The 18,385-nt window shown below is 45.9% G+C and overlaps 1 protein-coding gene across 3 annotated transcripts in view; it reads right to left on the bottom strand.

The window, feature by feature from the left end:
* Positions 1-18,385, bottom strand: part of TBC1D8 (TBC1 domain family member 8) — an 82,777-nt gene that overhangs the window by 9,957 nt on the left and 54,435 nt on the right. For all 3 annotated transcript variants that reach the window (XM_028496557.2, XM_028496558.2, XM_028496559.2), the window contains 8 exons: positions 17,053-17,267; positions 16,086-16,203; positions 13,237-13,522; positions 12,331-12,460; positions 12,096-12,194; positions 11,439-11,507; positions 5,050-5,290; positions 4,134-4,199 (listed from right to left, as the gene is read on the bottom strand). In XM_028496557.2, the coding sequence (XP_028352358.1) occupies positions 4,134-4,199; positions 5,050-5,290; positions 11,439-11,507; positions 12,096-12,194; positions 12,331-12,460; positions 13,237-13,522; positions 16,086-16,203; positions 17,053-17,267 (1,224 nt within the window). The remainder of the gene's footprint in view (positions 1-4,133; positions 4,200-5,049; positions 5,291-11,438; positions 11,508-12,095; positions 12,195-12,330; positions 12,461-13,236; positions 13,523-16,085; positions 16,204-17,052; positions 17,268-18,385) is intronic.

The following is an 18,385-nucleotide window of genomic DNA, read 5'->3' as shown; positions in this document are numbered from 1 at the left end:
CAGCAAGGTTATTCAGAATTGAAGGAGATTGGGCTTCCCTGGTGGCGCAGTGGTTGAGAATCCACCTGCCAATGCAGGGGACACAGGTTCGAGCCCTGGTCCGGGAAGATCCCACGTGCCATGGAGCAACTAAGCCCCTGCGCCAGAACTACTGAGCCTGTGCTCTAGAGCCCGCGAGGCGCAACTACTGAACCCGCGTGCTGCAACTTCTGAAGCCCGCACGCCTAGAGCCCGTGCTCCGCAACAAGAGAAGCCACCACAATGAGAAGCCCGCACACCACAACGAAGAGTAGCCCCCACTCACCGCAACTAGAGGAAGCCCATGCGCAGCAACAAAGACCCAATGCAGCCAAAAATAAATAAATAAATAAATATATCAAAGAAAAATGAATTGAAGGAGAGGGGGCTTCCCTGGTGGTGCAGTGGTTAAGAATCAACCTGCCAATGCAGGGGACATGGGTTCGAGCCCTGGTCTGGGAAGATCCCACATGCCACGGAGCAACTAAGCCCATGTGTTGCAGCTACTGCACCTGCACTCCAGAGCCCAGAAGCCACAACTACTGAGCCCGCACGCCACAACTACTGAAGCTTGGGTGCCTAGAGCCCATGCTCCGCAACAAGAGAAGCCACCACAACGAGAAGCCTGCGCACCGCAATGAAGAGTAGCCCCCGCTCGCTGCAACTAGAGAAAGCCCACGCACAGCAACGAAGACCCAATGCAGCCAAAAAATAAATTAATTAAAAATAATTAAATACAAAGAAAAGAACATTTGAATAGTCCTATGTCAACTGAAATGAATTTTAAAAAAAGAAAAGAATTGAAGGAGAGATAAAGAGTTAAAACAAGCAAAAGCTAAAGGCGTTTATCACCACTGAACCAGCCTTACAGGAATGTTAAATGGACTTCTTTAAGAGAAAAAGAAAAACCCCTAGCTAGCAACAAGAAAACATGAAAGTCAAAATGTCACTGATAAAGGCAATATAAAGGTAAATCTAGATCAACCACTTACAAAGCTAGTATAAAGGTTAAAAGACAAAAGTATTGGGTTGGCCAAAAAGTTCGTTTGGAGTTTTCTGCAGCATCTTTCAGAAGAACCTGAACGAACTTTTTGGCCAAACCAATAGTACAATTAACTACACCATAATTGGTTAAGGGATATACAAAATAGAAATATGTAAAATATCACAGCAAAAACAAAACACAGGGGGAGGGAATAAAAATATAGAGTTTTTAGAATACACTTAAGCTTAAGTTGCTATCAACAAATAGACTGTTATATATATAGGCTGTCATATAGTGAACCTTGTGATGACCACATAGCAAAAACCTACACAAAAGATAATGAGAAAGGAATCTAAATATAACACTGAAGAATGTCATCAAACCACAAGGGAAGCGAAAAAAGAGAAAAAGAACAGAGAGGAACTACAAAAAACAACAAAATAGCAATAAGTGTATACCTCTCAATAATTCCTTTAAGTGTAAATAGACTAAATTCTCCAATCAAAAGACAGAGTGGCAGAATAGATGAAAAACCAAGACTCATCTACATGCTGCCTACAAGAGACTCACTTCAGATGGAAGGACACAAACTGAAAGTGAAGGGATGGAAAAGACAGTCCCTGCAAATGAAAACAAAAAGAAATCTGGGGTGGCTATACTTTTATTGGGCAAAATAGACTTTAAAACAAAAACTGTAATAAAAGACAAAGAAGAGCATTACATAATGATAAAAGGATCAATCCAACAAGAAGATATAACATTTGTAAATATTAATACACCCAAGAGAGGCACACCTAAATAAATAAAGCAAATATTAACTGACCTAAAGGGATAAACTGACAGCAATACAGTACTAGTAGGGGACTTTAAGACCCCACTTACATTGATGGATAGAACATCCAGACAGAAAATCAATAATGAAGCATCAGCCTTAAACCACATATATACACAAAACATTCCATCCAAAAGTAGCAGAATACATATTCTCAAGTGCACAAGGAACATTCTCCAAGATAAATCACGTTAGGCCACAAAACAAGTCTCAATAAATTTAAGAAGACTGAAATCATATCAAGCATCTTTTCCAAACACAATGGTATGAAACTAGAAATCAATTACTAGAAAACTGGAAAAATCACAAATTATGTGAAGATTAAACAACATGCTACTGAACCACCAATGGGTCAACAAAGAAATCAAAGAGAAAATCAAAAAATACCTTGAGACAAATGAAAATGGAAATTCCAAACTCTATAGGATGCAGCAAAAGCAGTTCTAAGAGGGAAATTAATAGCGATAAATGAAATAGAGACTAAAAAGATAATAGAAAAGGTCAATGAAACTAAGAACTGGTTCTTTGAAAAGATAAACAAAATTGACAAACCTTTAGCTAGTCTCACCAAGAAAAAGAGAGCTCAAATAAAGTCAGAAATGAGAGAAGTTACAACGTACAACAGACAAAAGATCACAGGAAACTCATATGAACAATTATACACCAACGAAACGAACAACGCAGAGGAAAAAGAAAAATACCTAGAAACATACAGTCTTCCAAGACTAAATCATGAAGAAACAGAAAATCTCAATAGACCAATTACTAGTAAGGATATTGACTCAGTAATTAAAAACGTCCCAACAAACAAAACCCCAGGATCAGATGGCTTCACTAGTGAATCCTACCAAACATTCAAAGATTTAATACCTAAACTTCTCAGACTCAAATAACTGAAGAGGAGGGAATGTTTCCAAACTCATTTTACAAGGCCCAAATTACCCTCATACCAGAACCAAACAAGGATACAATAAAACAAAGAAAATTATAGGTCCATATCCCTGATAAAAATAGATGCTAATACTTTGAGGGTTTTTAAAAATTTAATTCAACAATACATTAAAAGGATTATATACCATGACCAAGTGGGATTTATGACAGGGATGTAAGGATGGTTCAGCATCCACAAATCAACATGATACACCACATTAACAAAATGAAGGATAAAAAACACACAACTGTCTCAATAGATGCAGAAAAAGCATTGGACAAAATTCAACATCCACTTATGATTAAAAACTCTCATCAAAGTGGTTATTTAGGGACCGTACCTCAACGTAATAAAGGCCATATGACCAACTCACAGCTAACATTATACTCAATGGTGACAAGCTAAAAGCTTTTCCTCTAAGATCAGGAACAAGACAGGGATGCCTACTCTTGCCACTTTTATTCAACACAGTATTGGAAGTGTTAGCCTGAACAATTAGGCAAGAAAAAGAAATAAAAGGGAAGGAAGAAGTAAAACTGTCAGATACCATACATATAGCAAACCTTAAAGGCTCCACCAAAAACTCTTGGAATAAATGAATTCAGTAAAGTTGCACACACACATACATACACACAATGGAATACTACTTAGCCATAAAAAAGAAGGAAATCTTGCCATTTGCAACAATACAGAGGGACCTTGAGGGCATTATGCTAAGCAAAATAAGTCAGAGAAAAACAAATACTGTATGATTTCAGTCATATATGCAATCTAAAAAATGAAACAAATGAACAAGTAAAACAACACCCATCGACTGTTGGTTACCAGAGGGGAAAGGCGTTGGGGGATGGGCAAAATGGGTGAAGGGGGTCAATTTTATGGGGACAAATGGTAACTAGATTTACTGTGGTGATCACTTTGTAGTGTATACAAAGACTGAACTATCATGTTTTACACCTGAAACTAGTATAATGTTATATACCAATTTTACCTCAATTTTTCCAAAAACAGTAAGCTAAAAGAACCATCTGTTAAGGCAACCAGGGTTTGTCTTCCCCCACATTCCACAGGCCCGTGGTTCTCAAAGTGTGGTCCTCAGACCTAGCGGATTAGAAACTGGGGTGGGCCAGGTATCCTGTATTATAACAAGCCGCCCAGATGATTCTGACGCACACTCGAGTTTGGGAACCCCTGCCAAAGGCCATACAATGTGGTACTCAGAATCTGTCATCAGCCACCCCAAACTAGAAACATCTGTTGCCTCAAGTCTAAATAAATTTAAGAAGAGAAGAACCTCAAGGTCATGCACAAAGCTGATTTACGTCAAGGCAGAACAGAGCCTAACTTTTCTACCTGGAATTTCTTACCTGGAGGGATATGAAGCCTATATAACAGTTTAATTTTCTCATTCATTTCTCCATTATACATAATATCTGCAAAATTAAAAAAGAGAGAGAGAGACTGAGTACATGCAAATGGTTAAAGTACATGTGTCAGGACACAAAGTCACTGTAGAGAGAACGTAGTAAGGTCGGTGTCTGTTGACCTGACACTTCATCTACTGCTACCCAGACGGTGTGTGTCTGAAAGGAAAATGTGAAGGGTAGTGACTGGTGACTGCTGAGCGGCAAGATAACCTCAGGAATTTTTGTCTGGCCTCATACCTTCTGAAAGATTTTAATTTTAGCTGCAAGAGTTAGGAATGTGCGGGGGGGGGGGCATAAATTAGGAGGCTAGGATTAACATATACACACTACCATGCATAAAATAGACAACCAACAAGGACCTACTGCATAGCACAAGGAACTATACTCAATAGTGTGTAATAACCTATAAGGGAAAAGAATCTGAAAAAGAATATACACACACACACACACACACATATGTATGTATAAGTGAATCTCATCTCTGTGCTGTACGCCTGAAACTTACACGATATTGTAAATCAACTATACTTCAATTTTAAATTTATTTTTTTTTTTAAAATGTGCCTCAGGACACATTCCTAACAAGACACCACCACACCCTGGGTGCCCAGGAGAACAAGGTCAACAACCATGTATGTTGAGAGCCTGGGCTGCCCTCCCCACCACCCCCTTAGGAAACGTAAAAGTGGTCACGAGAGGAGCCTGCACAGGGAATTTTAAAATCCCCAAATCATGTCAGGCGAATCCCAAACCCATTTCATTGAGTGGATGTGCCTGCTTGACAGTCTACTTGTCCTGTGTTCACAGACTCACATCCCAAATGAACTCACTGCAGGAAAGACCCACAGAGTCATACCGAGACAGCTCACAAATGCTTTGAATTCGATCAGATGGTCCATGTTTTCATCCAGGAGCCTGAAAGTCCTTTCAGCGAGGATCTCTGTATGGGCCCCGCAGGTCCACGGCGAGACGAGCTGAAACAGGCGCGCAAACTGCCGGGCGTCTATGCGGTACTGCTCCGCGTAGGGCCTGCTGGGGTCATGGCGCAGGGCCACGGGCCTGGGCTGCTCCCAGTAGCAGCTCATCATGTGTTCTCTCTAACAGGGGAGCAAGAGGGGTCTGTGAGGGGCGGCGGCCCCCATGGGAGGCCGCACACGTAAAGGCCAAAGCCAACACCAGCCTTCTCTCCTGACTTGCTTTGCCTCGTAAAATTAAGTATTGAATAAGCAACGTTATACGACAAACAAATGAAAAAATTAACTCACAATCTCACCACTCCAACCAGAAATGTAGTTACAGGTAACCCTGTAGTAACAAGCAAAAACTTTTTCCTTTTTATGAAGGTTTCTTTTTTCATTGTAGCAGAATATACATAACAAAATTTACCATTTTAACAATTTTTAAATGTTCAGTTCAGCTGCCATAGTTTTGTTTTGAAATTTGGCCACACTGCACAGCTTATGGGATCTTAGTTCCCTGACCAGGGATTGAACCTGGACCCACAGCAGTGAGAGCGCAGAGTCCTAACCACTGGACCGCCAGGGAACTCCCCTGCCATAGTTTTAATTATTGAAATCATATACAATTTTTATTCTGATATTTTTTCTTAAATCATATTATTTGAAAGTCAGAAAGTACTAGACAAATCTATAGGATACAGAAGAAACTATTTACCCTGGTAACCTGTGAGGATGGAAAACGGGGGCAAGGACCCAGATGGAGAAACAAGCCTTTTTACTGTGTGCTTTTTTATATGTTCTGAATTTTGAACCACATGAATATATTAACAATTCAAAAAACTAAAAGTAAAAAAAGCAAAGGCAATTTGAAGTCTTGGGAAGAGACTGAAAACTAAAGCAATCAAAACTGGCCCTGTCGCCTAGGACCAGGTTAGCCTCTTTAGAATGTTTCTTTTACACCTGTACTAAATCACCTCTTGGGACATCTCAACTCACTTGAAATAGTTCCCAATGACAGCAGGGTTCTTCACGATTTCAATGCCCTCTGCCCATAAGGATGGCACAGAAACAAGTACAGATGCTATAATATCCAAGTGCCTATCCTTGGATGGAAGCCAAAATGCCATTTATAATTTTACTGCATATTATCTGGAGCCGTGTTCCTTAAATAGCTTTTGCAGAATCATGAAAAGTACCATAAGAATGTTCAAGTGTGAAAAAAGGTCTGATAAATTCCCATTCCTCAAACCCAAGACACACTGTGAATCTGCGTGTATATTTGCCATCCTGTGATGCCAGAGGCCCTCAGAATCCTACCCAGAAGAAAACAGTTATAAAGGCCAAGGACTAGTACAACCCGTTTACACAGAATCCTACAGAAAAACAAGTCAATATAAAAACAGGCAAAGGGGATTCCCTGGTGGCGCAGTGGTTGGGAATCCACCTGCCGACGCAGGGAACGCGGGTTCGTGCCCTGGTCCGGGAAGATCCCACATGCCGCGGAGCGGCTGGGCCCGTGAGCCACGGCCGCTGAGCCTGTGCTCCACAACGGGAGAGGCCACAGCGGTGAGAGGCCCGCGTACCGAAAAAAAAAAAAAAAAAAAAAAAACAGGCAAAGGCTATGAAGAGGTGATACAAGGAAGTATACGATTAGCCAATAAACTTAGGAAAGGGAACTCAACCTCACTAATGAGTAAACAAATGTAAGTTAAAATGAAATGCAATTTTCTACACAACTAGTAAAATTTTAAAAGATCCATAATGTTACATGCTGGGTGAGTGTGGAACATAGGAAATGAGCACTTGAGACATCATCGGTAGAACTGAAATTTGAAAAATCTAAAACGCTTTAGCAATAGTGACTAAAATTTGGTTTGTGCATTCCTAAGGAACCCATCCTACAGGAACGGCAGCACAGGTGTCCCGAGAAAGACACAAGGATGTTTGGTACAGCACTGTTTATAAAGCAGAAAAAACTGGAAATGAGATAAATGTCCCTCAGCAGGTGAATGGTTAATAAAGTATGGTTAAGCCCTACCATCAAATTCTGCAGCCATTAAAAAAGAAGGAGAAAAGATCTGTAGATACCGAATCTACAAAAATGTCCATGATAAAAACTGCAGGCCACTGTGTGTAGCACAATCTCACTTTTATGTGGAAAAAAAAGAGTAAGAGTACGTTGCCTTTGTGTGTGTCTGCAGAGAGATACAGTATAAGGAGAAAGAAATCAGGAAAGATATTCACCATACTGTTAACAGTAATTACTGTACAAGGTGGGATTGTAGGTGCTGACAGGATAAGACCCTTTAAATTTTGCTTAAAATGGTTATTTTTCTTCTTTTAATGGTGAGAGTAGGTATAATCTTGTATATTTTTGTTTTGTTTTGTGTTGTTAAATTAAATTTTGAAAATAAAAGTCTTAACCAGAACATGGAAGCAAGCAAAACAATATTAAAGAAACCAAATGCTGTCTAGGGCCTGATAATCCAGCAACAGTGAATAAATTTAGCTGTTCATTAACAAGACCAGGTTTATGGAATACATAAGGCACTGTTTCAGGTCCTGAGTGTTTCCAAAAGTAGCCTATGACATAAAGTGTGTATTATATTGTTCCCATCTTACTTGAAGAGAGAAGACTAATGAAGCTGTTTTCAATTTCAGAGGATAAGGGACAGACATCGCAAATCTGAATTTATGTAATTTAAAACATTGCTTTATAACCTGGATGGACCTCGAGGACATTACGGTAAGCGAAATAAGTCAGAGAAATACTATATGATCTCATATGTGTAATCTAAAAAAAAAAAAAAAAAAAAAAATAGCAACATGGGCTTCCCTGGTGGCGCAGTGGTTAAGAATCCACCAGCCAATGCAGGGGATGTGGGTTCAAGCCCTGGTCCGGGAAGATCTCACATGCTGCAGAGCCACTAAGCCTGTGCACCACAACTACTGAGCCTGTGCTCTAGAGCCCGCGAGCCACAACTACTGAGCCCGCGTGCCACAACTACTGAAGCCCGCACGCCTAGAGCCTGTGCTCCACAACGAGAAGCCACCGCAGTGAGAAACCTGTGCACCGCAACGAAGAGTAGCTCCCATTCGCTGCAACTAGGGAAAGCCCGCGTGCAGCAACAAAGACCCGACGCAGCCAAAAATAAAATAAATTCAAACAAACCCAAAGTCATAGAAAAGGATCAGATTCGTGGTTACCAGAGGCTGGGGCTGCCAGTGGGGGCGGGTTATAGAACAGGATGAAGGGGGGTCAAAAGATACAAATCTCCAGTTATAAGTCCTGGGGGTGTATGTACAACATGACAACTGTAGTTATCACTGCTGTGTGGTATATATGAAAGTTGCTAAGAGAGTAGATCCTAAAAGTTCTCGTCACAAGAAAAAAATCATTTTTGTTCTTTTTCTTTGTATCTATCAATATATGACACGATGGATGTTAACTTACTGCGGATCATTTCACAATACATGTAAGTCATTATGCTGTGCACCTTAAACTTAGTGCTGTAGGTCAATTATACATCAATAAAACTGAAAGAAAAGAAAGAATTGCATTAAGGCATAAAAGGAAGATTGCTTTCCATTCAGAATAAAAATAGATTTCATTAAGTACACACTGTTCATCTTCAATAGGAAAGAGCATGTAAAGAAGACAGAGCAGACTATTTCTTGTTAACACAGAGAATGGTCACACCTGTACGTTCCAGGCTTAGGGAAGGAGGCAATGAAGTTAAGGAATGGACTCAGTAAGACCCTATCACATATTTATACAACAATGTAAGGGTATCTCTTTGTGGCCCTTTCCCTTGGGAAAACGAATTTCTGATTCAAGAGACCAGAGATGCATGTGAAACCCAACTGGGGACCATTATACCTCCACAGTACTTAAAGGAGCATAAAATATAAGAGGTCAGACTGTGAAAGCCGAGGAAATTCAGGGAAGATGAGCAGCAGGCGGGCGGAGGGGAGGACAGCCTGAGGGGGGCTCTGGGCACATAGAGGAGGAACCTCAGGTCGTACGACGGAATTAGACACCATGATGATGACGCTATTTTACTGGAATTTCTTTTGGAAGTGCATTTTGAAATTGGTCTTGTATTTATAGTTGAAGTTTATATTCACAGTTAGTCCTACACAAATGAAAGGCCTGCAGAGCTAAAAACAAATACGAAAATAAATTTCACCCACATTGTTCACAGAAAAGATAGAAATAGGACACAGGACATAGCTGTCTGTCTTCCTTAGATACTCCTTGTATGAAAGATTAATGATATAGTTAGTGCTTAATGAAACTTATTTTTATGATGAATTTAAGGCAATCTCTTAAGTCATATAAATTCAGATGTGAGAGGTGTCTTATTCTCTCAAATTGAGAAGTCAGCCCTAAATAAATGAAAGACTTTTTATGCTAAACACCACGTTTGTTTACCTGCTTTTGTGTTTCTAGTACTCCCTGTTTTTCCTCCTTGAAAGTCAAAGAGAGGCAGCGGTGTGGGACGCTAAGTCACCTTTGGCTTCGTATTTTCTCTTCATGCAACAGAGGAAACTATAAAACTTGAAACCCGGTGATGTTTACAGGAGACGGAGCCTGAGGACTCATCACGCATCCTGCTGACCAGGCGTGAGGAGTGCCAGGAACCTACGAAGCCAGCCACCCATGTCAGTGACCACAGGGAGATGTGACACGCCAGCCACATGAAGGGCCAGACGATCTCTGCGGCTCTGCTCAGGAAACCTAAGTGCTGCTTAGGACTATCCTGAGCATGCAGCAATTTGAGCGCAGAAGTGCTGGCGGCCCAGAGTCCCCACCAGAACAGCTCCGGTGGCCGAATCCTCAAGGCTGGCCTGCTTTCTGCGACTGTCTTCTCCCCCTTCACTGCCAGGCTGTCAGGAGTGGGTCCACTGTCTGCCTCTCTTCCCCATTTTTATTGACTGTTTCGAGCAAGAAAACTCCTAGGACGGCACTTGAAAATGGTCTTTGCAGGGTGATTTAATTCAGCAGGGCTTCCACCTAAATATCCAAATAGTCGAAATACGGTTCAGTATGTTAAGTATTCCCAACATGACAGGTTTCAAATGGTTTAAAAATGAGTGAGACCATAGGGCAACATGAAAAAGTGTTAATGACAGCACCAAGGGAAAACAGAACATAAAGTAGCAGGCAGACCAGCCACACAAACACAAGAATATGTACACACGTCATGTGGGTGAGGTTATGATTAAAAAGTATTTGAGGTGATACAGCGAACTGTATTCAATATCTTGTAAAAACCTATAACGAAAAAGAATATACATATGGGACTTCCCTGGTGGTCCAGTGGCTACGACTACACGCTCCCCATGCAGGGGGCCCGGTTCGATCCCTGCTCAGGGAACTAGATCCCACGTGCATGCCGCGACTAAAGATCCCGCATGCGACAACTAGAAAAAAAAAAAAAGATCCCGCACGCTGCAACGAAGACCCCGCACACGGCAACAACAAAGATCCTGCGTGCCGCAACTAAGACCAGCCACAGCCAAATAAATAAATAAATATTTTTTTAAAAAAGAATATATATATACCTATAACTGAATCACTGTGCTGCATACCAGAAACTAATACAACATTGTGAATCAACTATACTTCAATTTAAAAAAATAATAATAGAAAAAAGTATACGAGGTGATAATTTCAATAAGGGTCACTGTTGCATCCACTATTTTTTTTTGTATTTTTTTAAATAAATTTATTTATTTTTGGCTGCGCTGGGTCTCTTGCTGCGCGCGGGCTTCCTCTAGTCGCGGCGAGCGGGAGCTACTCTTCGTTGTGGTGCGCAGGCTTCTCACTGCGGTGGCTTCTCTCGTTGTGGAGCACGGGCTCTAGGAGCACGGGCTTCAGTAGTTGTGGCACGTGGGCTCAGTAGTTGTGGCTCACGGGCTTAGTTGCTCCGCGACATGTGGGATCTTCCCGGACCAGGGATCGAACCCAGGTCCCCTGCACTGGCAGGTGGATTCTTAACCACTGCACCACCAGGAAAGTCCCTGAATCCACTATTGACCGGGGACTCAGCCTAGGGCAGTGAAGGACATGTCACCAGCACTGAGGGCCTCTCAGCCAAGCGCAACAGCATCCGTGCTCGGGCCAAGCCAGAGCTGGCCGGGGGGCCGCTCCAGCCTCGCTGCCACCCAACAGGCACATGCTGACCCCTCCAGCTTCTGCACCCTCCTGCGGGCAGGCGATGACATCAGCTGGGGCCTGGCTCAGGGCCTGTCACTCCCTCATCCTCCCAGATTTTCCTACCTTGAATAAATCGTAGAGTTCCTCTAGGTCTTCTGGAAGGACTGAGACTTCTGGGATAACGACCCGGAGCTTGAGGAAAGAACAAACAGTCATGGTAGAGTGAACTCTCTGCCTGCCCCTGGGAGGACCAGAGGCCGAGAGGGCGCGTCCCGCTGGGGTGGACGCCAGGCGCCCAGCTCCTCCCGGGACAGTCTGTTCCCAACACAGAGATCACTTTGTGGCGACTCCCTCAGGGCTTTATCCTCAATTTTTCTGATTCACACGTCCGTGACTCAGGACAAGCATTTAAGTCCTAATGGGAGTAAACAGTAGCAAGCCTAGAGCTTGGGCAGGAAGTTCCTCCTGCATAACCATCAACACTGCAGGCCCTCGGTGCCGGGCATGTTCTGTATTGTCCCTCCTTTAAGCCCATATGGTGGGCAGCATTATCCTCATTTTACAATCGGGGAGACCGAGGCTCACAGCGGTTAGTTTGCTCACAATCTGTCTGACTCTCAAACTAAACCCACGCTCTTTCTCCACCAGCTCACCCTGTCAAGTTGTTAATTCAATGAAGAAAAAAAGCTGGCTTTCTCCTGTTAGGAGACCAGCAGAGGACCCAGCCCAGGTCAGCACCTGGCCGCCAGGAGCAGTGGTTCTCAGGAGGCCTCTACTCACCACATTCTGCTTTGTGGTGTCTTCGTGGCCCTGGAGGACCCTGATCCTGTGCTTGCAGCGCATGCGCTCAATCTGAGCCACAGACTGGTCTCCGAATTTCTGCAGGGAAGGAAGGGATCACGCACTCACAGAATCCCTTATGCATCCATAGAGGAAACAGAAGCAGCCTGGAAAACCTCCCTGGAAGTCCATCTCCCAAGAGAGCTGGGATGGGGCAGGGATGGGGCCCAGGTACCTCGTAGGAGTCCCGGATCAGGTCGGCAATGTCGGTCATAGGACAGGGCTCCTGGTCATCCGAGAAAAAGGCATGGTGGCTGCTTAGCGGGGGTCCAGGGCTATCCTCGTTCTTGATGTGATCCAGAAACCTGGGCATACCATCCACCGGAAAAGCACAGGTTTACCCTCCCCTGGGCACCAGGCGACACCTGCCACCTTCACAGGGGCCCCCGGACACGCGGCAGCAACTGTCAAACCAGCTCGTCTGCCTCCACACACTAGGAGGAGTGCCAGGCAGCAACTGCTACACCCATTTTAGAGAAAACGAGAGACGTGCGTGAAGCCAGACTTGTGGACCTGGGCGCCACGGGAAGGTTTCCAGGGGTCTGTGACTCTCCAGTGACATGAATACAAAATCCTGTGCATACTGCAATTTTAAGCTTCCACAGTATTCTGAAAAGGAACTTTTCATCTGTCATCCAACTTGCCCTCAAGCTCCAAGGGACCCAGGTTCCCGTCCTCAGCTTCGCGGGACTTTGCCTTCCCTGCAACACACCATCCCCTACGCACAAAGCGTCCAAATCCTCCAGCTGGCAGCCCGAGGCCCGCGTTTCCCCGTGTCCGCCTGCCGGCCCCCGCTCAAGGCCACTATGAGTCCCTCTAGACTCAGACACTTGAACCTGCTCAGAGGAAGGAACCGATACCCTCGCCCCTCCTGCCTCTCACTCGGGGGAGAGGAGCGAGGGAAGGCGGGCTCCTCACCGCACACGGGTGACGGGGCTGCCTGATGGCCTGGCCCTGGGGGCGCATGGGGTGGCGGGTGGTAGAGTGGAAGAAGTCCCACAGCGACGGCCCGGCCGCCTGGACCCGCCGCCTGGCTCCTGGAGTCCCGCTGCCGTGGCCCTCCACCCCAGGCGGTCCCCACCTGCTGAGGACCATCAAGGCCTGGCTGTCGTCCTTGCTGCTGCACAGGTCCTCGGCGTTGGCCTCCAGCACGGCCAGCCCCAGCTGGAAGATGGCCTTGATGCCATCGTAGAAGAAGCAGTCGACCACGTTCACCGCGCTCTCCAGGGGCATGATGCTGAGGAAGAGCGTCAGGAACCAGGAGAGGGAGATGGACGCCAGGGCCGAGAGGTCACGCATGTGCTCCGCCAGCTCGGGGAGCTGCTCCTTGATGAGCTCCTCGAAGACCGACTGGTCCACCTGGGCCCCTGGGAAAGGAGGCCACAGAGATGTAGCTGGGGAGAGAGTCACTCCCTCCAAAGTCAGCCCCAAATTAAAACGACTCTGAGATACGCACAACGATGAAACGGGACTGGAGGCCAGCAAAGGACTCACACTTAGTTCACTGGTTTTTGATGTTCTGACCAAGGTAAAACATCAAAACCTATGGGGAAAGGACAGTATTCTCAAAAAATAGCTGTGAATTGGGAATTCCCTGGCGGTCCAGTGGTTAGGACTCGGTGCTTTCACTGCTGTGGGCCCGGGTCCGATCCCTGGTCAGGGAACTCAGATTCTGCAAGCCGCACAGCATGGACAAAAAAAAAAAAAAATAGTGCCGAATCAAGTGGACATCTGCATGGTGTGGGGAAGAAAGAACCTTACCTCCTACTTCACACCATGCAGAAAAATACATTTGAAATGTGTCATGGACTTAAGTATAAAAGCTAATGCTAAAAAATGTCTAAAAGAAAATACAGGAAAAAGGCAAAATTTCTTAGGACACAAAAGCATTAACCCTAGAAAAAAATTATAAATTGGACTTCATCAAGATTAACGACTGGTGTTCTTCAAAAGAGACCATTAATAAAATGAAAATGCAAACTTCAAACTTGGAGAAAATATTTGTGATACACATACCTGACAGAGGTTTTGTAATCACGATAAAGAACTGATGCAACTTAGTTGTAAGAAATCAATAACCAAATCTTTTTCTAAAAAGAGGTTAAAATTTGGACACTTCAAAAGTGACGATAAATAAATGGCCAGTAGGCACAGAAAAATAGGTTCAACATCATTAACAATTATCAGAGAAATGCAAATTAAAACCATCATGACATTCCACTTCTTACCCACTAGTATGGCTAAAATTAAAACGACAATTCCAAGTGCTAACAGGGATGTGGAGCAACTGGAACTCTCACACACTGCTGGTGTGAGATAATATGAAGGCATTTCATCCACTTTGGAAAACTGACAGTTTCTTATAAAGTTAAGCATACATCTAACTATGACCCAGAAATTCTACTCCTGGGTAAAGACGAAGAAAACTGACAATATACATTCCAAAAAGACTCATACATGAATGTTCATTGCAACTCTACTTATAATAAGAAGAAACTGGAAACTCAAATGTCTATCAACAGGTGACCGGATGAACAAATCATGGTATGAATGTACAGTGAACTACTACTCAGCAATGAAAAGGAACTGCTGATGCACCAACAACGTCGTGTTATGCGAAGGAAGCCAGAACATTCTCTATTATTATGTTTATTCCAAGTTCAAAAACAGGCCAAGTTCATCGGTGGTGACAGAACTCAGTACCAAGTGTTGCACGTGGCAGGGAAGAGGCAGAAGGGAACTCTGTGGGTTATGGAAATGTTCCAAATGTTCTACCCTGTATTGCGGTGGTGGTCACGTTATCATGGAGGGTCTACTGATCACTGTTGAGTACCATCTGCCCCACAGCAACACTCCTCACCTAATGAGGGCTTGGACAACATGCTTCCCAATGACCGCGAGGTTCTGGTTATTCCTTGCTGCTCTGTACAACATTAAATACCTCACGCGATATGAGGTGAAAAGGGACGGAAACCAATTAACCACTCAGGCACAGGAAGGGGGCCGAGGAAGACAGTCAGAGACCACCAAAAGGCCACCTCCTTCCCAGCCAAGCCCCACCCCACCTTCCTCCCAATGGTGGTCACACTGCCTCGGTTCTTAGACTTCAGCCTTCAAGCATCTTCTTCCTGCCTTGTCCCTACATCCACTCTTTTGCCAAATTCCATCTCGAATTGGTTCTTTTGTTTCTGTTCCCATGGCTGCCGCCCTAATTTTAGGCCATCTCCAGCTCTCATTCTGGATTACTAAAAAGTGTCCCTAAGAGTATCACCAGGCCAGAGCAATTTTCATGTCCTTTTCTCCACAAGGAGGCTGCTGGACCACAGAGAGGATGCAAATTCCAATCTCAACCGCACGAAGGACAGCGGCTCAAGTGCTTGAGCACTGATGGGTCAAACACAGGTTCGCCCAGAGCCCAGGCAGCCACAAATGTGCTTTCTTACGATCAAGCTGTAAGTGAGGCATTCTCCTCCTCTGCCCTTCACGTCGGCCCTCAAGGGTCTCCAGCATTGCTCTACTCCCCTCCTCTCCTGTCTGCACAAACTCCCTGGGTACCAGGAGAAGACCCCCTCCCTTTCCAGGCCTCAGCATCAGTGAAAAACCTCTTTGGTTTTCACTTTTTGATTTGCTTTTTGAGCCTAGGTTTTTCTTTCCTTAAGTTCAGCTATCCACATAACTCGTTTGTTCTTTATCCAAAATCTGTAAGACTTTGTGGCAAGAGAGCAATCAGGTTGCCACATTCCACCCTTTTGCCAAAACTGTGCAGAGAATTACACCAGTTAGTTTTGCAAATTCAAGAGTCAAAACAGTGTTTGTGCAGACACTAGCTGAGTGGCACAGGGGACTTTATAACCAGGACTGGTGATCAACATCTCTGCCCCGGCTCCGTCACTGCCCCCGGGTACAGAGGGGGAGGAAGGAGGCAGTTACCAATGACTCGGTGGTTGAAGTAGTCGGGCAGCATCCGCTCACACACAGCAACCAGCAACCAGAAGGCTTCCTCCTCCTCGGCGTATAGCAGCAGAAGGGAGGTCAGGATGTTCATGGACTGCTCGGGGGGTTCGCAGGGGAGGGGACAGTTACTGACAAGGCCACACAGTGCCACAGAGACATTCAATAACACGCAAGCCCAAGTGATCCGCAGAAGTCAAGACCGCATGATGAGAGACCCAGCGTACCCACCCACAGCGACACCGCGCTGGAACGACCACGGTGTCACCGTGGCCTCAGAAGACACACCGGGCTGAGCGACCAGCCGCCGCTCCATCCCTGAGCCCATGGTGTAATGCTGGATTGGGCTGTGGAGCACGCCTCAGGCTCGGATCCCACCCAGCTGTCTCTGTGTCTGCGTTCGGACAGACAGAGACACACACACCCACACTCACCCACTAATTTCGCTTATGCACAGGAAACAAAGTTTAAAATCCTCTGTTTTTGAGGGTCAGTAGCTTCTCTCACCCAGCCTCGTGCCGGGGTTCTATTTTGTGCTTGTTTACCACTCGGAGGGTGTCTTACCTCCACTTGTGCATGCTGGAGGAAAGTGATCCACCCCAAACAGCTTCTTCCTCCCCAAATAGCACTTTAAAAAGAATCCCTGTGACTTCTGTACGGTCTGGAGGGAGAAAGCTCCACGGCAGCTTCATCGATACCGTGCTGCAGTGGAGGCCTGGAGACCGTGAAGACTGCGCGGCCTCCCGCGGACAGAGGCCCAGCCTGTGCAGCGCTCTCCCCGGGCGCTGGGTAACGTTGCTCCTCCTGCATCATCAGCCTGACTACACGAGGTTGATGCCCTCCACACGACAGTCCTCGGTACAGACGGCTGAGAATACAGCACCCGAGGCCTGGGTGGCAGCCCGGGACGGGGGCTATGACCTCCACCCCGCAGCGCACAGCTCACCTGGCAGTACCCGATTCTGGGATTCCGGTGGGCATAGGCCGTCAGGACTCTCCTCAAAGCAGCGATCCCCGTTTCGTTTTGGAAGGCAGGGTGCTCCGGTAAGGAGCGATGCAGGTCCCGTTCTATCTCCTCTGTCACCAGGCAACACTTTCCCATGGACTCCTCCACCAGGTTGCCATAGTAACCGGGATGCGAGGCGAGGTCAGTGACGGCATCTGATGATTTAAAAGTAACGTTTCAAGGGGGACTGATTACCAGGAGAGAGTCCACGTGGGGAGGGGCCTGTCCGGTCAGAGGACCTCAGTGGGGTCCTGCTACCTGAGGGACATAAAAAATAGTTTGAGACCACACACAACCAAAAGGAACTTCAGTTCTGCTAAGAAGAAAGAAGAAAAAAAGAAATAACATGGCTGTTCTAAGAATAAACTTATAGAGAGGGGGGAAGAGCTCACACTAGAAATAGCTTTATTACTATGCTTTTAATAAATTGTATTCCCTGGTAACAGAACTCTGTGTGTGTGCGTGTGTCTGTGTGTGTGTGTGTGTGTGTGTGTGCGTGCGCGCACGCGCACACACGTTCAATAAAGAGACCTAGAGGACGTCACGTCAGTGGCAACAGCAGATGTCAACTTTAGGTGGTGGGATTCTGAGCCGTGTCACCTTCTTTGCTTGCTGTTCCATATGAATATGGACTGTTTTTATTAAACACAAAAATACTGGGAGGATGCTTTTTGTAAGTGCCCCGTATTTTATGAAATACAAAAATACCCTCATCTGACAGAGGAAGGGTTTCACTGGCACGCTGTTGGTGGGCAGTGAGACAGGCCGGCAGGCAGCGGGGAGACACGGCCTGTGGAACGAGGTGAACACTGGGAGGAGAGGGACCAGTAAACACCCACTCAGTAGCACCACCGCCCAGGAGCTGGACAGCATCGGGCCCGGGTCTGGGCCTCCCGGGCAGCAGAGGAGAGGGGCTGGGCGACTTCAGGGAGAGACGGGCAAGAGGGAGGAGAGAGGTGACCGAGGGGGAGGCCGACTGAGGAGGAACGGGGACAGGCAGCGGGGAGGACGGGTCCCCAGGCCTAGCCTCCGGGAGAGCACAGCAGAGCCCCCGGGGAAGGCGGAGCCCTGGCCACCCCGCCCCTAGCGCCCCGAAAGGGGCAGCAGTCACACTGTCCCGGACCTCAGGGCCTTCCCTTCTCGCTGGCGGGGCCCCAGCTGCTCCACCGCGTGGCACCAAACGGCTGCCAGAGAAATGCCTGCTTGGAACGCCTCTGGGGGCCTCGGCCCCGGTCTCAGCTCATCCGTCAGCGAATGTCCTGATGAGCCACCA

Source organism: Physeter macrocephalus, chromosome 12 (assembly GCF_002837175.3).
Source record: "Physeter macrocephalus isolate SW-GA chromosome 12, ASM283717v5, whole genome shotgun sequence".
In the NCBI taxonomy this organism is placed as follows: Eukaryota; Metazoa; Chordata; class Mammalia; order Artiodactyla; family Physeteridae; genus Physeter; species Physeter macrocephalus.
This window is presented reverse-complemented; position numbering and strand designations above follow the sequence as displayed.